The sequence below is a fragment of the Sebastes fasciatus genome, chromosome 12 (assembly GCF_043250625.1).
Source record: "Sebastes fasciatus isolate fSebFas1 chromosome 12, fSebFas1.pri, whole genome shotgun sequence".
Taxonomy (NCBI): domain Eukaryota; kingdom Metazoa; phylum Chordata; class Actinopteri; order Perciformes; family Sebastidae; genus Sebastes; species Sebastes fasciatus.
Genome location: NC_133806.1, coordinates 3,792,332 through 3,809,452, shown reverse-complemented (window position 1 = coordinate 3,809,452; position 17,121 = coordinate 3,792,332). Strand labels below are relative to the sequence as shown.

At 40.3% G+C, this 17,121-nt stretch overlaps 2 protein-coding genes across 2 annotated transcripts; one reads left to right on the top strand and one right to left on the bottom strand.

Moving 5' to 3' along the window:
- On the bottom strand, positions 1-9,437 carry LOC141778407 (glycogen synthase kinase-3). Its single transcript, XM_074652645.1, has 5 exons — positions 9,327-9,437; positions 7,576-7,723; positions 3,730-3,868; positions 2,775-2,882; positions 1-1,857 (listed from the first exon to the last, which is right to left on the bottom strand). Exons 1-5 carry the CDS (start codon positions 9,367-9,369, stop codon positions 757-759), a joined length of 1,539 nt encoding a protein of 512 aa, XP_074508746.1. The 5' UTR covers positions 9,370-9,437; the 3' UTR covers positions 1-756.
- A 3,729-nt stretch (positions 9,438-13,166) lies between these two features.
- LOC141778232 (uncharacterized) lies at positions 13,167-16,650 on the top strand. Its single transcript, XM_074652426.1, has 6 exons — positions 13,167-13,262; positions 13,847-13,877; positions 14,006-14,469; positions 15,165-15,221; positions 15,378-15,416; positions 16,174-16,650. The coding sequence occupies exons 1-6, from the start codon at positions 13,220-13,222 to the stop codon at positions 16,548-16,550; spliced, it is 1,011 nt and encodes a 336-aa protein (XP_074508527.1). The 5' UTR covers positions 13,167-13,219; the 3' UTR covers positions 16,551-16,650.
- The last annotated feature ends 471 nt before the right edge of the window (positions 16,651-17,121 follow it).

Sequence of the window (17,121 nt, the reverse complement as noted above, 5' to 3'; positions counted from 1 at the left end):
TTGAAATTTCAGAATTTATTTATAAACATTAACATACACATAATGTTTGAGCAGTGTTCACAGTCTTATGCATTCAGATGCTGAAAAACATTCACAGATGGTTGTTCGTGCCTGCAGACATTTCTTTCTTGGCAAGTAAAGGAGCTATCAATCAAATTCCTGACATGGCTGACGTTGATGTTAAAGCACAACCAAAGCTATTTCAAGATGTCCTCTTATTACCGCTTCAAATTACCAAACTGTATTTCGAAGTTTGTAACAGGTTTTATTACAATATTTATGTGTGCAAAAATGAGGTGCCTACTCTCAGTTTACTCTTTAGCTCAGTGGAGATGCATTTTAGATGCTATCTTAGGAAGATACCAAAAGTTAGGTGACCCTGACCTACCCTGAATTATCTGTAACCGCTTATCCTATTCAGGCTCGCGGAGGGTTGGGGGGCTGGAACTGATCTCAGCTGATATTGAGCGAAGGCGGGGTACACCCTGGACAGGTCACCAGACTATCACAGGGCTGACACACAGAGAAAGACAGCCATTCACGCTCACATTCACAGCTATGGGACATTAAGAGTCAACAATGAACCTGCATGACTTTGGACTGTGAGAGGAAGCTGGAGAACCTGCAGAAAACGCACGCTAACACAGGAAGAACATGCAAACTCCACACAGAAGGGCCCCAAGCCGGGTTTGAACCTGCTTGAACCCTCTTGCTGTGAGGCGGCAGTGCTACAACAAATCCTTAAATGCTTATTTTTTAGCTGCTGTTAAACTTGATGTCATCGAACTTGACTATCTTCCCGTCACGAGTCACCACTTCTTTCTGCTCCCATGTTCCAACCTCCCCGTTTTTCTCCTCAAAGCGCCGCACCACCACCCTCCCTGTTGTGGGTAGTTTGCAGGGCAGATCCTTGGCAGCCTCTTGGTACAACTGCATTTTCATGAAGTCTCGCGTGAGCTCGGATCCGCCTGTCGGCACCAGAGCCTGGTTTTTATTCTTGTCCTCTGTGCTCCGAGGGAAAGGAGAGAGGTGCATTGCGGCTTGAGGGTGCAAAGTTTTGAACTCTGGTTTGGGTAAACGCTCCCAGCTCAGCGGCGATGGAGACTTATTGTGTGTTAATGGATCTCTGTTAAACGGTGAAGGATCTCTTTTAAACGGTGCAGGATCTCTTCGGTTCATTGGTGATGGATCTCTGTTCGCTGGTGAATGAGCTCTGTTCATTGGTGATGGATCTCTGTTCGCTGGTGAATGAGCTCTGTTCATTGGTGATGGATCTCTGTTAAATGGTGAATGAGCTCTGTTCATTGGTGATGGATCTCTGTTAAATGGTGAATGAGCTCTGTTCATTGGTGATGGATCTCTGTTAAATGGTGATCGAGCTCTGTTCATTGGTGATGGATCTCTGTTTGCTGGTGACGGAGAAGGGTTTCTGACATTAATTTGAGGTGTAGGTGGCTTAAGGTGCTCTTTCTGAACGGGCGTATTGGTGACGTTGCCTGCACCTGCGGCCCTTCGTATCTCACTCATGACCCCACCCACAGAGGCCCTCAGACTAGGGTCGGGGTCCACCATCCTACACACAGCATGGCAGTACGGCTGACCCTGATCCTGCAGGATCTCCTTGATCTTGGCGGGACAGACGCTGGGCGTGTACAGCCGAACCCGGGCCCAGAGCTCAGCGATGATCTTACCCATGGCCCACACGTCTGAGCGCTGGTCCCTCTGGCTGCCCCTCTGCAGCACCTCGGGGGCTGAGTAGGCCTCGTTTCCCATGTCAATGGCAGAATTGAGACCAAATCGGAAGAACTTGGCCAGTCCCAGGTCGATGATGACGGCTCTGTTTGTGTTATGCTCTACCTGGAGGACAAATGATGTTTAGTCTGTTTGAAATATTGTCTTACAAAATTACAAAGCATGTCTCAGAGCTTTAAAAGAGGGATAACACTACAATAAGACCATCATTCAGTTTCAGCTTCTGCCCAATGATTATAAGTTTCATGGAAGCAATGCTGAAGAACTAGCAGAACTCTGTTAACCCTCGAGAAGACCATCAGGTTAAAGGTCCCATATCGTGCTCATTTTCAGGTTCATATTTGTATTTTATGTTTCTGCTCGAACCTGTTTACATACTTAAATGTTAAAAAAAACTTTATTTTCCTCATACTGTCTGCCTGAATATACCTGTATTTACCATCTGTTCGAAACGCTCCGTTTTAGTGCATTTCAACGGAATTGCAACAGAATTGTGTTGCTAGGCAACCGTTTGGGTCCATGTTTACTTCCTGTCAGCTGATGTCGTTTATGTTTGAAACTGAGTAATGGTCTAAACATTGTAGATTTGTGACATCACAAATGGACAGAAATCCTGACAGCTTGTTTCAAAAGGCAGCGTTTCTGAATTCAGGCTGTGTGTATTTCTTAATGGATTGAGCCTTTTGAAACTTTAACAGAATTTATATAGCACTTAAACTTGCTTTATAATATAAGAGACATACAAATGTCACTTCTTACAATATGGGACCTTTAAAACGTGTTATCTATCTTGCAGCAACCTTATTAACAACCTCATTTTACTTGAGACAGAGCCCAGGTTTTCTTTATGTACCACTGTTTTAGAGCTCTTTATTGTATGTATCAGCCTTCAGAGCACCTATATGCAAAATTAAATCTTTTATGTTTTAGAAATTTTGATAAATGAATATGTGGCTGTAACACTTTTGACATAAACCCTTCGTACAGTAGGCTGCTGACAGCCTGCGCAGGCCTCCACTCACCATGATGTTCTCAGGCTTGAGGTCTTGATGGACAATATCTCTGGAGTGGAGGTGAAGCAGCCCTTCACACATGCCAACGATGATGGAGCCTTTAATAGACGGAGTCAGCTGCAGAAACGGAAATTTGAGATCAAGTTTAGCTGGACTGGCATCAAGTGTCACTCACATGATTATTGAAACTTCCTCACATTGAGTCGCACACCCTTTTCCTTCAGGCCTGAATGGAACGGCTTTTCTGAAGTCAACAAGGCGCCGGTTGCATAAAAACAGACCTAGTCTTTGTCTTAAATATAACTTCAAGTTAGACACTTAAATTAACGTGTTGCATAAAGCTTCCCTATGATTGACTAATGTAAAGATAGCCTGTCGCGCAATGCATTATGGGTGAAATAAGACAAGAGAAACAATGGTGGATGCAACAGAAACAGTGACACCACACCAAGTAGCCAATGGGAGAAAAATAACAGAGAAGGTGAACAGTAGTAAAGCAATGGATAAACAGTTGAAATTTGCTAAAAGTAATGGATTAATAGTCTTAAACTAAGTTCATGCAACTGGCCTCCAGATGTGATGTGAACTACAAAGTCACATTTAGATTTGTCCAGATTTCAGTCCTAAAATTCAAGCATGAGATGATATGATGACTCTGAGTCTGATGTTTGGTCCATGTAAGAAGGAGATTTTAATGCTAAACCAATACACACTAAAAGAACACAACGTGTCCCAAATGTCCATGGTGACCTGTCTTATTTTTGTGCAAACCATGCAGACAGGGTTTTAAAAGAGTCGTCATCATGGCCAAATTGGGCTTACACACAGACTTTAAATCATGTAGTGTTACTGGCTTTTCACAGTTTCATAAGAAGCAAATGTGGTTTTACAGTTGTTTGTACTCTAGGTACTTAATTACACCTTGAAATCATGTGTCTTTAGTCTGTTGACATGATAACTTTACCTGTATTTTAGACTTTGATGCTTTGAAGATGGTGGTCTCCAAATCCTCTCCGAAGATGAACTCGAGAGGAATAACCCATTTCGCGTCTTTGAGAGTTATGTTGCCCAGTAGTTTTACTATGTTGGGATGAGTTGCCTTGCTGCAGGTCAGTGTTAGTCATGGAGAGAAAGAGAAATTGACAAATTAGCATAAAATGAGGAACCAAAAAGATACTTTACTGAGTAAAAGTAATTAGGGAATAAGGGGGTAAACAAAATGTAAGCGTTTAAAGGTCACATATTATACTCCATTTAAACTAGTTATTATAGGTCTCAGACACCTCCAAACCATGTCTCTGAAGTTTTTTTTTCAAAAAAACAATCAGATCATGCATTCCAGCATGTCTCTATAACCTCTGTTTCAGCCCATTTCCAAAAGTGCTGATTTCTGTGTCTGTAGCCTCTGTCTCCTCCCACTCTGCTCTGATTGGTCAGCGTTTTCTGTCAATCAAACGTCCTCAACAACAGCGTCACCCTCCCCCTCCCTCCCGGAGAAGCTCTCGAGTGGAGAGATAGCAGCTAGAATAAAGTTTATAAACCACTTTAAAGTTTATAAACCAGAAACTTCACCCAGCGCACGTTACCGGAGGAATCTGATCAGAAATCGGCGACACATGATGAACATCTGCGGTCCAGATTCCAGGTTTTCCTGACGGTTTCTCTCAGGTAAATAATACTATTTATATCTCTGTTAGTTAGCTCAGTGTTTACCTCATGCATCAACTCTGTAAACCGTAAACATACACTCTGTTTTACGTCTGTCTTTACAGATCCATCTGTGAGAAATGACCGACAGAATCATCCCAGAGGAGAGCAGACAGCTGAGAGCAGACAGCTGAGAGCAGATAGCTGAGAGCAGACAGCTGAGAGCAGACAGCTGAGAGCAGACAGCTGAGAGCAGATGGCTCTGTTTACATGGAGATACAAAGCTAACCCGGTAGCATGTAGCTAACCCGTTAGCATGTAGCTACATGCTAACGGGTTAGCTACATGCTACCGCTATGACACGGTGTGTAAACACAGCGACCATCAGGGTGGAAAATAGAAGATGTGAAACAGTAGTCAGTTCATTATTTCTGCTAAAAGATAAATGTATGGAAGATCAGAGTAATGGTATATTATTTACAGTAGTAGCTGTCTCTGTGTTACCATGACTACAGACCACCGGAGCTTAGCTTACCATAGTTTACCAGAGCTGAAGACTTTCTCCTGTACCATGTTAACATAACTAACTAACAGGTGAGATGATTACAAATGCTGTGAATAATTAATATTGTCATCTGTCAACTCAAATAAAGTTTGACTGTGAAACAGAAATGTGTTGTGTTGCTTACAAGTCACTATTTATTTTTCGGTTGTGAAATGATTTGCACATACCAACAACTTCTTTGAAACATGTCTGGGCATAGCACCAGCGAAAATAAAGTCCATCCACTGGGTCTTCAGAGGATCCGAAGTGGGTACATGGTGCAAGCTTTTGTGTGGAGTATTGCAGCCAACAACAGAACAAGCGGGTTTTCCTTTCAGCATGTTTACTAGTAAACAGTCGAAATAACAATGGCGGACGCAGCTTGCTGAGCCGGCTACTCCGTGGGCGGGGTTACCAAGCCGGGGTATGGGGGGGGGTTGCTGTTCTGTTTCACTGGAAACAGGAAAGCCATATATGGCTTGCATTTCTGCCTAATGACGTCAGAAGACTAGGAAAAAAGCGAATTTTTTTTCTGCACCCATTTCCGGACAAACGGAGGAGGAGAAAAAGAGAGAGGATGGTCTTTTATGATACTATGGTGGCCTGTAGACACACTGGGGACAGATATTGATGTTTAAAAGACATGGAAAAGTGCATTTTGCATAATATGTGACCTTTAAGAGAGACCTAGATGTAAACTTCTCTATAAATACTTTTTAAATCATCATATTCAAAACGTTTTACAATAACATTTTTTACATCTTTTCTTGTAAGTATATCATAATTAGAAAATAAATGATTTACCATAAACCCAGTAACAACACTGGGTACTTTTTGAAAATGTTAATTACTATGCATCTTCCTTACGAGAAATTAGGAGTTTTTGAAAGAATGGTTTGACCTTAGCACATATTTTGGTTGTGAGAGGCCTTTATTGTTATTATACTCTATTTTCTATTATTTCTATAATGGCTTTATAATGTAGGTTTAGTTTAAACCTGCATTAAAGTTTTGTTAAATGCGAGATTGGGAGCATTTCTATTGCCTCTGCACGGCTCTCAACATGGCAACAGCTGAGCCGACAGCTGGTATATACTGGTGCTGACAGCGCTAACAGTGTAAACAACGGCAACCTTATTGACAGAGCTAACATTGTTAACCTGGAAGGGAACCAGAGGGTGGGCTGCAACGGCACCGTCAGTCAGGATGCCGTTATCAGCTGCATCGATGCAGAGCGGCGACAGCGAGCTAGCCGGTGGGGCACGCTCACATGCACTAAAAGCATGTGCCGCTGACCCAGCGATGCCAACAAAGCACAGAAAAGCTAAAAAAACAACAACACACACACAGAGGGAGACTTCATTCTCTGCTCAGGTAGACATTACTCCTCTATTTGTTTAGCAAATATTTGCTGCTATATTAACGCTTTGAATACCGTATAGCCTAGAGCACCTTTAAAGTCTCTGAACACCCACACAGGTGTTTTCAGTTATTCTGGCTGATTAGAGCTCTGCTCAGGTGGAAGGTAGGTGGAGCTGTGATGGGAATTCATTATGTATTATATAACAAATCTTCATCTACCAATAAGAATGATAAAGGTGTAATTTGTCCTGCCCTAACAGGTTCAACGAAGCTCACAGGTATGTATGTCAATCAATGAGTTTGTACATGCCCACACAGTCCTAAGAAGAGCTCTTATCAGCCAGAAGAACTGAAAACACCTGTGTGGGTGTTCAGAGGCTTTAAAGGGACTGTTTGTAACTCTTGTAAGCGTATAAATGTACCGGGTCGGGACACATGCGCGCTCGCCTGTGGCCGGAGTCTCCGCTGCCTGCCTTCGCACACACACCGCGCGTTCTCGCTCCATCTCTAGACGTGAACGCGCGCTCACTACATACTGCAGGAGAGTTAGTTTAGCTCTGAGAATATCTAGTGAATGATCAGTGGACGTTTGTGCAGAAATAACTGCTGCAGCTCCTCCAGACCAACAGAGGTTTTCCGTGTCTTGTGAAGTGACGGGGCTCCGCAGCGAGAAACGTTATCGTCTCCGACCGGGAGCCGGTGCCGGTGTCTCACTGCGGGCGCGCTCGGAGACGATAATGTTTCTCTTCCTTCTTCAGCCAGCAGGAAAAGCCAACACTAGTATCAGCAGTGATTCATGGAGAGACCTCCGTCTGGTCAGCTAACATTACTGTCAAGCAGGTGAAATATGATATTGTGGTTTTAGCTGACGTGTGTCGCCTCACTGTTTTGAGCGATGCTCGTTCATGTCTATGTAGAGCGAGCACAAGCGTGAGCAACAGGACGCTGACTTTCGTTGACTTCACGGCCAAAGGTGTCGCTGTTAACAAGCAATTCTGAAAGTTACAAATAGTCCCTTTAACTGTAAATGTATACTCTTTTTTTTGTGATGGGATAGGAGTTTAGGCTAAGGAATTGAGGCTTTATTGTACAATAAGTACGCTGGGATGATTACACAGCTGTCTTTTTCTGATATTTTGAAACTTAGGTGTTTTACCTTACAGCATTTTAAGAAATCAGCATACTCCCTTCATCTTTTTAATGTTCCACTCAGCTATTTTTGAGTCAAACATTAAGAAAAAAAACCCTTGTACTTACTTGTACACTGCACACTCTCTCTCCAGGTCCTTCTTACTGATGAGATGTTGGGGGACCTTCTTTATTGCAGCCCAGGTATCATTGTACTTCTGCTTGTACACTTTCCCAAAACAGCCCTCCGCGAGAGTGCTGGTAGAGTACGCCATCACTGCAGAGTGAGGGTGAGCTCATTTTAATAAGCATGTTGAAGGTCAGAACCAAACACTGTAATTACAGGAGTAGACTAAACTCAGACATAACTTATTTCCAGAACTAAATGGTTCTTTGGTGAAGAACATAATGTTTTGTTTATTGATGCTGTCTAGTGGACACCCTGTATCCTATTTAGCAAGCTGGGTAACATAATGCAGGAAATGCAAAGTCATAATGACAGAGGAGGAAGATGAGGCCGTTGGGAATATCAACATTTTCCTCAGACATATTATAAAATTACGGAGAAAAACAATATACGACTAAAATAACAATATATTGACTTATTATGCACCGAAAAATGAACTTCCATGGCCTCTGCAGTTTCTGACAACGTCAACAAACACGTCACAACTCGTAAGCCCGGAGCTTTCAGAAACTCTCCACTTATGAGGTTGTAAATACCACAAGAAAGTGGGCGTACGTATGGACTCATCTCGTAAACACGGTAAACACGACCCCATTTGAAGGCACCATGAAATCTTAAGGATTGCCACTTTGAGTGAAATTGTAAAATGTTTTTTTTACTTTAGGTAATACTATTTCTATTTAAGTAATAGAAGACTCAATACTTCTTTCACCACGAACAGTCTTGATGAACTCAACATCAAACAATAAGAGATTCACAGAGCCACTTTGTTGTTTTGTGAAATGTCTCTACACGTACTGTATCTCTCATCCAAGCTTCCTTTCAGCATGAATAAACCTGTCAGAGCAAATCGGTTCAAATGATAAGAAATAGGAATTCTCAGGAAGGGAGTGTCACCCCTGTTGAGTAAGACTGGATCTCCGTTGCACTTCAAAAAGTCAGAGCCCGAGAATGCGACTGAAACGTCAGTCACTTAATTGGAATCAATATTTGAACTGCTAAACAAATTAGAGATGCGATGTGGGCGGTGATTAAAAAAGTCTGGAACCAGGATATCCTGAATCCTGAAGTAACCTACAAAAAAAAACACGAACATGAATAAATAATACAAGAAAGCTGCTGACCTCAGTGGCCGCGTAAGTGAACCATAACTGAGCCTGTTGTGTAAATAATAGCTCCCAGGCGCTGATCTAAACAGACATGTTTAACAGAAGAGTGGCCTCCTGTCAGCATTCTGCGGCACATTTCGTACACACTTTGAGCTGTTTGTTGTATAACAGGGTGATTTAAAAAAGCTGACAAACTGGTAAGTCCACAAGAGGAAAACAAGTTTCTCTTTACATTAGCTGAGGTTGGCAGCCGGTAAAATAAACGCACCTTCGTGTTTGAGTTAAGGCCAATAGCTTGAGAATGAATAGTACCTGAGAGACAACAGTCAGTCACCTTACAGCAATTAATATTCACAAAGGACAGACTGAGGATGTTAGAAAAAACATATGAAAGGCTCATCAGCAAGCACATCATGATCAATAAAGACATTTTTGCCACACTTTAATGGAATCTAATGGATCCAGAGCTGGGAAACCTGGCTGACTGGTTCAAAACAGGAAGGAAACACAAAGTACATTTAATTCAAATGTTCTAAAAGTGGATAAATCTACGTTGTTCCACAGAAAGCTTCTCAGGCGCCTACCTTTTTGCTGTAGCGGGGAAGCAGCTGCGTCAGGTCTGAACATGAGTTGACAAAGTTTCCTCTCTTTATACCTGTTCCACGCCTTCTTCTATCCAGGCCATGGCCTTTGGCAAAGGAGGCACGCCTGAGTGCTGCAGGTGAGGAATGTCAAACACACCGTAAACTGATGTAGAACTTGTGACTGTGTGGGTGAGGATGATGCATCCAACATGAGGGGGAGGGAGTATTCCCACACCGATGACAGGTGGAAATACAGGAACAACACCTATAATACAATCTAATGTAGTACTTAGTTAGTGGGGGTCTGTGGGGGAGAGGTGGACTTTGGGCTTTGTAACTTTGCGGATCTTTCACATGCACAAAAAAACTATATAACACCCTGAAGGAAAGGGAAAAAACACAAAAGCCTAATAGGTCCTCTTTAAAGCTGCAGTAGTCAGTATATATTTTTGGCATCATTGGGCAAAAACTCCATAATAACCTTTCAGCATATTGTAATTCAAGTGTTCTGAGAGATAACTAGACTTCTGCTCCTCCTCATGGCTCTGTTTACAGGCTTTAGAAAATGTAGCCCGTGACGGGAGACTTTGACCAATCACAGGTCATTTCATTGAGAGAGCGTTCCTATTGGATGTGCTCCGGTCATGTGACCAGAACTTGGCGTTCCTTCACCAGATTTCACACGGGCGGCGTCACAAACTTTCTCATTTTACAGCTAAACCGTGCACTACAAGATGATTCTGAAAACATTTGAGGAGAGAAATAGACATTACAGTAACAGAATATTGATTCATATTTGATCAGCGCTGCCTAGTTTGACCGTTTGGTCGGAGTTTGCGAGTGATTGACAGCCGGTTCTCATAGACAGCAGATGGACAGCAGACCTAAGATCAGCTCTTACTGCTTGTTGTCCTCTGGTCTGTGAAATCTTGCAGATGCCATTAGGAACACCGGAGGACACAGAGAGGATGAACATGAAGAAGTGTGAGGAGATGGGCGGTATCCCCTACCACATCAACGTCGTCAACTACATGAACGGATGTGCCAAGAGAGTTGGCGTCAGCCCGCTGCTGCCCTGCACCAATCTCATCTCCAACTAGTCGGTCCGGTCACGATTCTCAGAGTTGGAAATCTGCAACTTCTGCTTGACTTAAAGTTCACATTGAGACACTTACATTACATTACATTACATTCATTTTAACAGCACTCGTCAGGTATTCATTAAGTTTCAATAAAAATAAAACATTTATAACATCACACATCAATAATAATAACATCAACGCATTTGTCCTTTCTTAAGGGACCCCTTGAAACATATTATTTGCGTTTCAAGATGCTTCATCTCTGGCAGCAAAATACGTGCATTCCTCATCTAAAGCTTTTGTAATTTGTAGCCTGCACAGACATTCGTGGTACCCAGAGGATGAATCCTACTGACGTTGGTGACCCCTGGACTTTTCTTTTAGCGCCACCGTGAGGTTGACAGTCTTGGTTTTGAGTGAAAAGTCTCAACAAACTATTCCCATTCATTTTTGGATCAGAACACAATATTATAAAAAAACAACTTGTGTTTCTTCAAGCAGAACTGTTCTGCTGTCAAACATTTATATATTTAGCAATATAAGGGAAACATGAACACAAATACATCATTGGGACATCCCTGTTTCTGACTGAGCCACGTGACTTTCCAACAAGCATTGCTCACAGCCACTTTAACGCGTTGTTCATTTTTAATAAGGTTTTACCTACCAAAAAATACATTAGCGTACATTTAAGTGTGAGGTGGCTGTAATTGACAGCAGTATCAAGCGGCTACGCTACATTATATAAATTACGAAATCTCCTCTGACTGAGTATATTTCTATGATATAGTCCACTAAAAATGTTTTAATGTGGTAGACTGTGTGAATACAGTTTTCTAAAAGATCTCGGTACACTTTTTCATCTTTTCTTTCAAAGCCCTTTTGTATTTGTTTTACTGGTTTAGACACAGTGTGAGTAAAAGTTGCTAGGTAGATAGCAGTGCATCCATAATGTGGACTTTGCTTTACTTTTTTTGCCATAATTCCAGTCGATGTTTAATATCCTCGCTGAAGAGCATCATGTACCTCTCAGTTTTGACAGAATACTACGATGAAAGGTGGCTTTTTGGGTTTGACTTTTTAGAGAAAAGTACATTTTAGGCCCAAGTTGAAAGTCACTGATACATGATCATCAAAAATGTCATAAGATTGCAGAAACAGGCAACTTTAAAGAAGATGATACTGCCGTTAATCACAGACAATTCAAGATAAGACATATTTAATATTTGTATTTCTTTTTCTGTGGTTAGTAATTCCTTTTTGAAGTCATCAAATGTTACTAGAAGAACGCTACGTAAATAAAACTATGTACAAAAGAGCAACTTTCTCTGCTTTATTCTTTGGTAAGTCTGGGACTTGAAGCCTGATGTGTACATATAACTTTATTCCGTGCAGTGGAATTTCAACATTCCATGAAACCTTTATTTATTTGAGCTTTTCTTTTACAAAGTGATCTCTCATATTGCTCCAAAGCCTGCAGCAGAAAGCCTCTTCTAACCCCAGTGTGTGGCCTCTTTCTTTTAAAGAATTCAATGACGTGTCCGTGTGGTCTCTCAATGAGCAGTCGTACAGGCGTCTGTACAGTAATACACCCGTGGTCAGAGAAAAAATATTATTCCGATTCAAATTAGTCATTTATTCAGATGTTTCCTTTAAATTGTCATTCATCTGTATGTTTATATGAAGCACTAAAGGCTGTTTCAACTCCACATCCAGTTCCAATGAAACAAGCTGTTTGTGGCATTATGAGTAACAAACTATGAATACTACTGTAATACTACTGTGACTTACTAATAATATTGCTCTCATTTCTTGTTTCTGGAAATTATATTTCACTGAGGAGCCGTTCAGAGAGTCACGGTGCAGATGCAGTGTCATTACATCAAAAAGCTTGTGAGACACAGTGAGTTGTACCAGCTTCCTGCCGTAACCACAACATTGAAATATCTTCTTTGATAGCAAAATCCACCTCAAATCTAGACACTTCTTTAATGTGTTCTGACATCTTCATATATAGCCTCAAAGTAATATTGTACTTTGATTGTGACACCAAACAAAATGTACTCCAGCCCTTTTCTTTGTTTACTTACTGTCCTGTTCTGTTTGCATTTCTGTGACCAAATAATCAACTGTTGTTGCAGTGATATTAAGATCCTAAAATGGTTTGCATGAATATAATTGTGAGGATTGCAATCACGTTGGTTACCACAGAAATAAAGCACATGCAGAGAAAACACCCGACAGAAATGAAAGGGTTGACAAAAGTAGGCGAGGACTGTGCTGCAGACAGAGGGGAGAAAGAGGAAGTGTAGGGTTTGTCATGCTGAAGTGGTGCATCTTCAGTGCAATATATACGTCTAAGTTGAGTACAAAACATGCTTGGGGGTAGGTTATGTTCAAATGCATGTTTAGAGCACTCTGCCTGTGGTCACCCAGGTATAAACTGGGCCTCTCTTTCACTTTCTTACGGTTTGTCGCACATTATGAAACATGTTAATTTGAGGAATCCCTCAAAACGAAACCAAATTCTGTTTTTTATAAACGACTAACTCTTAGTTAAGGTTGACTAATACGGTGAAGAAAAGGTTAAAGAAACAAATAAAACACTGTTTCTCCTGTGCTTAACCTTCTCTAGACTGCAGTGGAGTGGACTTCATTCGTTTCTTCCACCAGATGGAGTTAGTGACTTGTATCATAATTAATTTTCTCAGAGGATGTCATGAGCTGTATTTCCTGGATTAGCCATTCTCCATTCAAACCGGTCCCCAGCAACAACTTATCACTCTGTGCTGTTGCTCATTTTGATTTAAAATGACCCACCCAACGGATAATGTTTTCCATCCTGGACAAAAAAGTAAGTTTGCTTTTTTAAATTACGTTATCTGACTGCTTTGGGCGGGAAAAAGAAATGCTTTTTACTGTGCTGATCTTAAAGGCCTGCTGCATGGCTCATTCATTCTCAGCCTGCACAACTGCTTTGACAAGATTTCGGTCTGCGAGCTCGGAGGATTAAACTCACGTAGTTTTTGATCAAATCACAAGTATTAACACAAGTAGTTTTTTTTTAACTTCAGCGACCAAAGAAATGATTTTGTTCATATTTTTAAATGCTTAAATGGTGCCAGTAACAAACTAACCGTAAAAATAAACAACACGAGACGCAACCGTGTCGCAGTTGCAATTACATTCCTATACAGGCAGTTGTTGCCGTTATCAGGTTTTTTTATTTTTTAAGGATCAACATTAGACTGTAAAACTTTTTATCAGCTGAAGAGATTATTTAAAAAAAGTACACAAAAAATATCCCTGACCAGATGTTTTTCTGGTAATTTGCTCTAGTCAGTGCTCAAAGATAAAACAAACCAAAAAAAACCTTGAATGTTTTTAAATAATAACGATTATTAGTAGTTTTACTGTTTTTCTGTTTTGCACTTGAAGGTGTCCGGGGCCTACACACCCAGGAGAGCGGGTATGCTTCTTTTCTTATCTTGTTTGGATGAATCTGAATGTCATGAAAGTGTTGCTCCACCAGTGATGGCTGGATTCAGTTTGATGTTAGTGGCTTATTGTACTTGTTTCCTTTTTTTCATATTACAGCGAGGATGGCCTCTCCTCCAACATGGAGCACAAGATCAGTGATGTGAATTATGCTGAAAGTGCTTTGTCTGTACCAGTTAAAGTCGTTAGCTGTGTGAGACCCATTCCTAAAGAGGAATTAGACATCTTTGATGCGACGCCAGGAAAGGTCTTGCCACATCCATTAGGGTGTCGCCCTGTGTCTGCTGAGGAGCGGGTAAATAAACCGTCCACTCTAGTTGTGGTTCAAAAACAAAATTTTCCACCACAAGCCATGTCAGAGAACAACCCGGAAGAGGAAACCGTTATGGTTTTGCCGGGAACAGCAGCCATTTCAGAGGGGCAGCCATATGTAGAGGTAGTAGCAGAAGGAAGCTGCAACAAGATGGACACCGGGGAAATACCTCTTGCAAAACCAAAAGGTCAACCACTGGGATGGAGAAACAGCAGCCGCAGGAAAAGAACTGCTGGGAAGTACCAAAAACGTAATTAAATTTCAATTTTAATTAATTTTAAATTGTCACTTTAGTGCATTTCTTGAACAGTTTAAATTTTCCTAATTATTATCATATGTGATAATATATACATTTTATGCAGAACTATTTACACTCGGTGGCTACTTTATTTGGTACACCTGCACAAGCTTTTTTTCATTAATAGAGAATATTTAAAACATTTTTATATAAGCACAAATAAACAAAACAATCTATTGCAGTTCAATGCAGCAGCTCTGCCATAAATTCTAACAAAGCTTATAATGTTCGGTTGTTGTTGACATTGTCAGAAAGGTGTAAATTCAATTATATGTTTATTATTGAGGTCACAGTAAAAGGTGATGTCTTGGACTACATTATCGAGAGGTGTTTATTATTTTTTTGTCATACTTGACAAACACTTTTCATTATAATGCAGTCCAGTACAACACATTACTATATGACCTTAATACTAAAACATATAATTAACAACTCTGTGACAGTGTAAAAAAAAAGACTTTATGACAGAGCAGTTGTATTAGATTGCATTATATTGGACAGGTGTACCTAATAAAGTGGCGACTGAGTCTCATGTTAATCCTGTGTCTCAGTAATAATATGCAGTAATCAATACAGTACTATCTTGGAGTGTAATACAGAACTTCATGAGGAGAATACATGTGTAATTCATGTGTCTGTATTTCCAGTGTACCTTCTATGTATGATGGCAGTCATGCTGCTTGCTGTCTCTGAGGGCTTGCCTGGTATGTTGTGAACTATGTGCAGTGCATTATTTCATATTTATTTAAGTTTAATTGTTTTGAATAGGAGCCTAGAATTACTTTTTTTAATAATGCACTCTGAACACTGTTTTGATTATGCAGTGTTTTTTAAACTGCTTGATATTTTCTGCCATATAGGTGCTCAGCCTGCAGCAGACCTTTTTGCAGACCAAAATCGTGAGTTAAGACATTTTGTAAACCTGTTGATAGAACCAAGCAATTTTTAATATTTCAAGTTTTGTTTAAGCCCCCTGTTGTCCTCGGGTGAAATTTGACCTGTTTTCAAACTTCATTATATCATAAATATGGATTTCTTTAATCTAATTGCCCCAAAATAACATGCATGGTTAACCACTGTGGTCTTTGCAAAATATATATTGACCACTACTTTCGTTGAATTGTGGTTGTTTTATTCAAATCTATAGCATCTGTGATCTTCCAGGGTCAAAATTGACAGGAAGACCACCGGTGTCCTTATGTGCTGCTATTAAAAAAATGTAAATGCTTTCAAAACAATATTCTGACTAAAAGTTTACATAAACCAGTATGTGATATCCATCAACTTTACGTTCCTCTGATAATAACTGTAGTCAAAATAATTCATTTTATCTGCTTTTTTTTTTTTTTACTAAAAAATTAGGTATAATTTCACGGAAATTAGGTTTATTAACTTTAATTTCCCCCCGAAAAAGTGCCAAACTTAATAATTAGGAATGAAGTTGGCCAAAAAGGTGAAACACAGAATTGGTAGTTTATAGTGTATGCTTTATAAACAGTGAAACCAGACTAGATCTTTTGTCGACCAGACAAAAGTTGCACGGTCGACGGGAAGACGACAGGAGGGTTAATCACTCTAGCTCTAAAATGTACATTTACCCCACCAGCACATTATACACGTTTTACTCATCAATGTTTTTCTCTATTTTGACCGCAGTTAATTGTTTTACCTGCATGGACAAGGCCAGATGCCCCAAGTTGATGAAAATATTCAACAAGGATGACTTTCTTCTGTACGATAAAGACCTCAATGACACGTTTCCAGAATGCTCTGCGATGCCTCCGCCTGGCTCTATGAGTTGTGGCGTGTGCCTTGACCGTTCCGAGATCACCATCTTCTGCTTTGAGGATGTTCGAGGAAAACTGGACATGGAAGCTAGCGATGGAAAAGAACTTCGCAACATCTCTTCAGTCTGTACGTATCACATGAATGTATTCAACATGAATCTCTGCTGTTTTTTTTCTAGACATCTAGGTTCAAAACTGCAGATAACTTTGGTTGAGAAGAGAAAGTTTTCAAACACTGGGGTCTAACTGTTGTTTCAGCAGCATTGACATGACAATATTACATTTAGCAAAAACTCCAAACTACACATTGAAATACAGAATGATGTTGAAACAACAGTTAACAGGGTTTCCCCCTGGTGGTGCATAGCAACCTAGACCAGGGGTCAGCAACCTGCAGCTCTGGAGCCACATGTGGCTCTTCAGCTCCTCTCCAGAGGCTCCCTGTGGATCATTAAAAATAGAAATGAATTACTGTTCTTTGTTTACATTTTAGTATTAGTGCCACATTGAGGAAAAAATAAATAATTCTGAGATTTCGAGAATAAAGTCATAACATTATAATGTAGTAATTTTGCGTGTTATTTTCTTTTTTTCTCGAACAGTTATGACTTTATTCCCATAATAAAACAATTTTTTTCTCGTTACGTTATGACTTTATTCTCGTAATATTAAGACTTTTTTCTTGTTAAATTATGATTTTATTCTCGTAATGTTACGACTTTTTTTCTCGTAAAGTTATGATTTTATTCTTGTAATGTTACGACTTTTTTTAGCGTTAAGTTATGATTTTATTCTCGTAATATCACGACTTTTTTTC

Coding starts and splice junctions, on each gene's coding strand:
- LOC141778407 (XM_074652645.1), bottom strand. CDS start 9,369: ATGTTCAGACCTGACGCAGCTGCTTCCCCGCTACAGCAAAAAG. Junction 2,883..3,729: donor CATCAAAGTCTAAAATACAG/GTAAAGTTATCA, acceptor CCGTTTCTGCAG/CTGACTCCGTCTATTAAAGG. Junction 1,858..2,774: donor TCAAGCCTGAGAACATCATG/GTGAGTGGAGGC, acceptor TTTGTCCTCCAG/GTAGAGCATAACACAAACAG.
- LOC141778232 (XM_074652426.1), top strand. CDS start 13,220: ATGACCCACCCAACGGATAATGTTTTCCATCCTGGACAAAAAA. Junction 13,878..14,005: donor CTACACACCCAGGAGAGCGG/GTATGCTTCTTT, acceptor TTCATATTACAG/CGAGGATGGCCTCTCCTCCA. Junction 15,222..15,377: donor TGTCTCTGAGGGCTTGCCTG/GTATGTTGTGAA, acceptor TCTGCCATATAG/GTGCTCAGCCTGCAGCAGAC.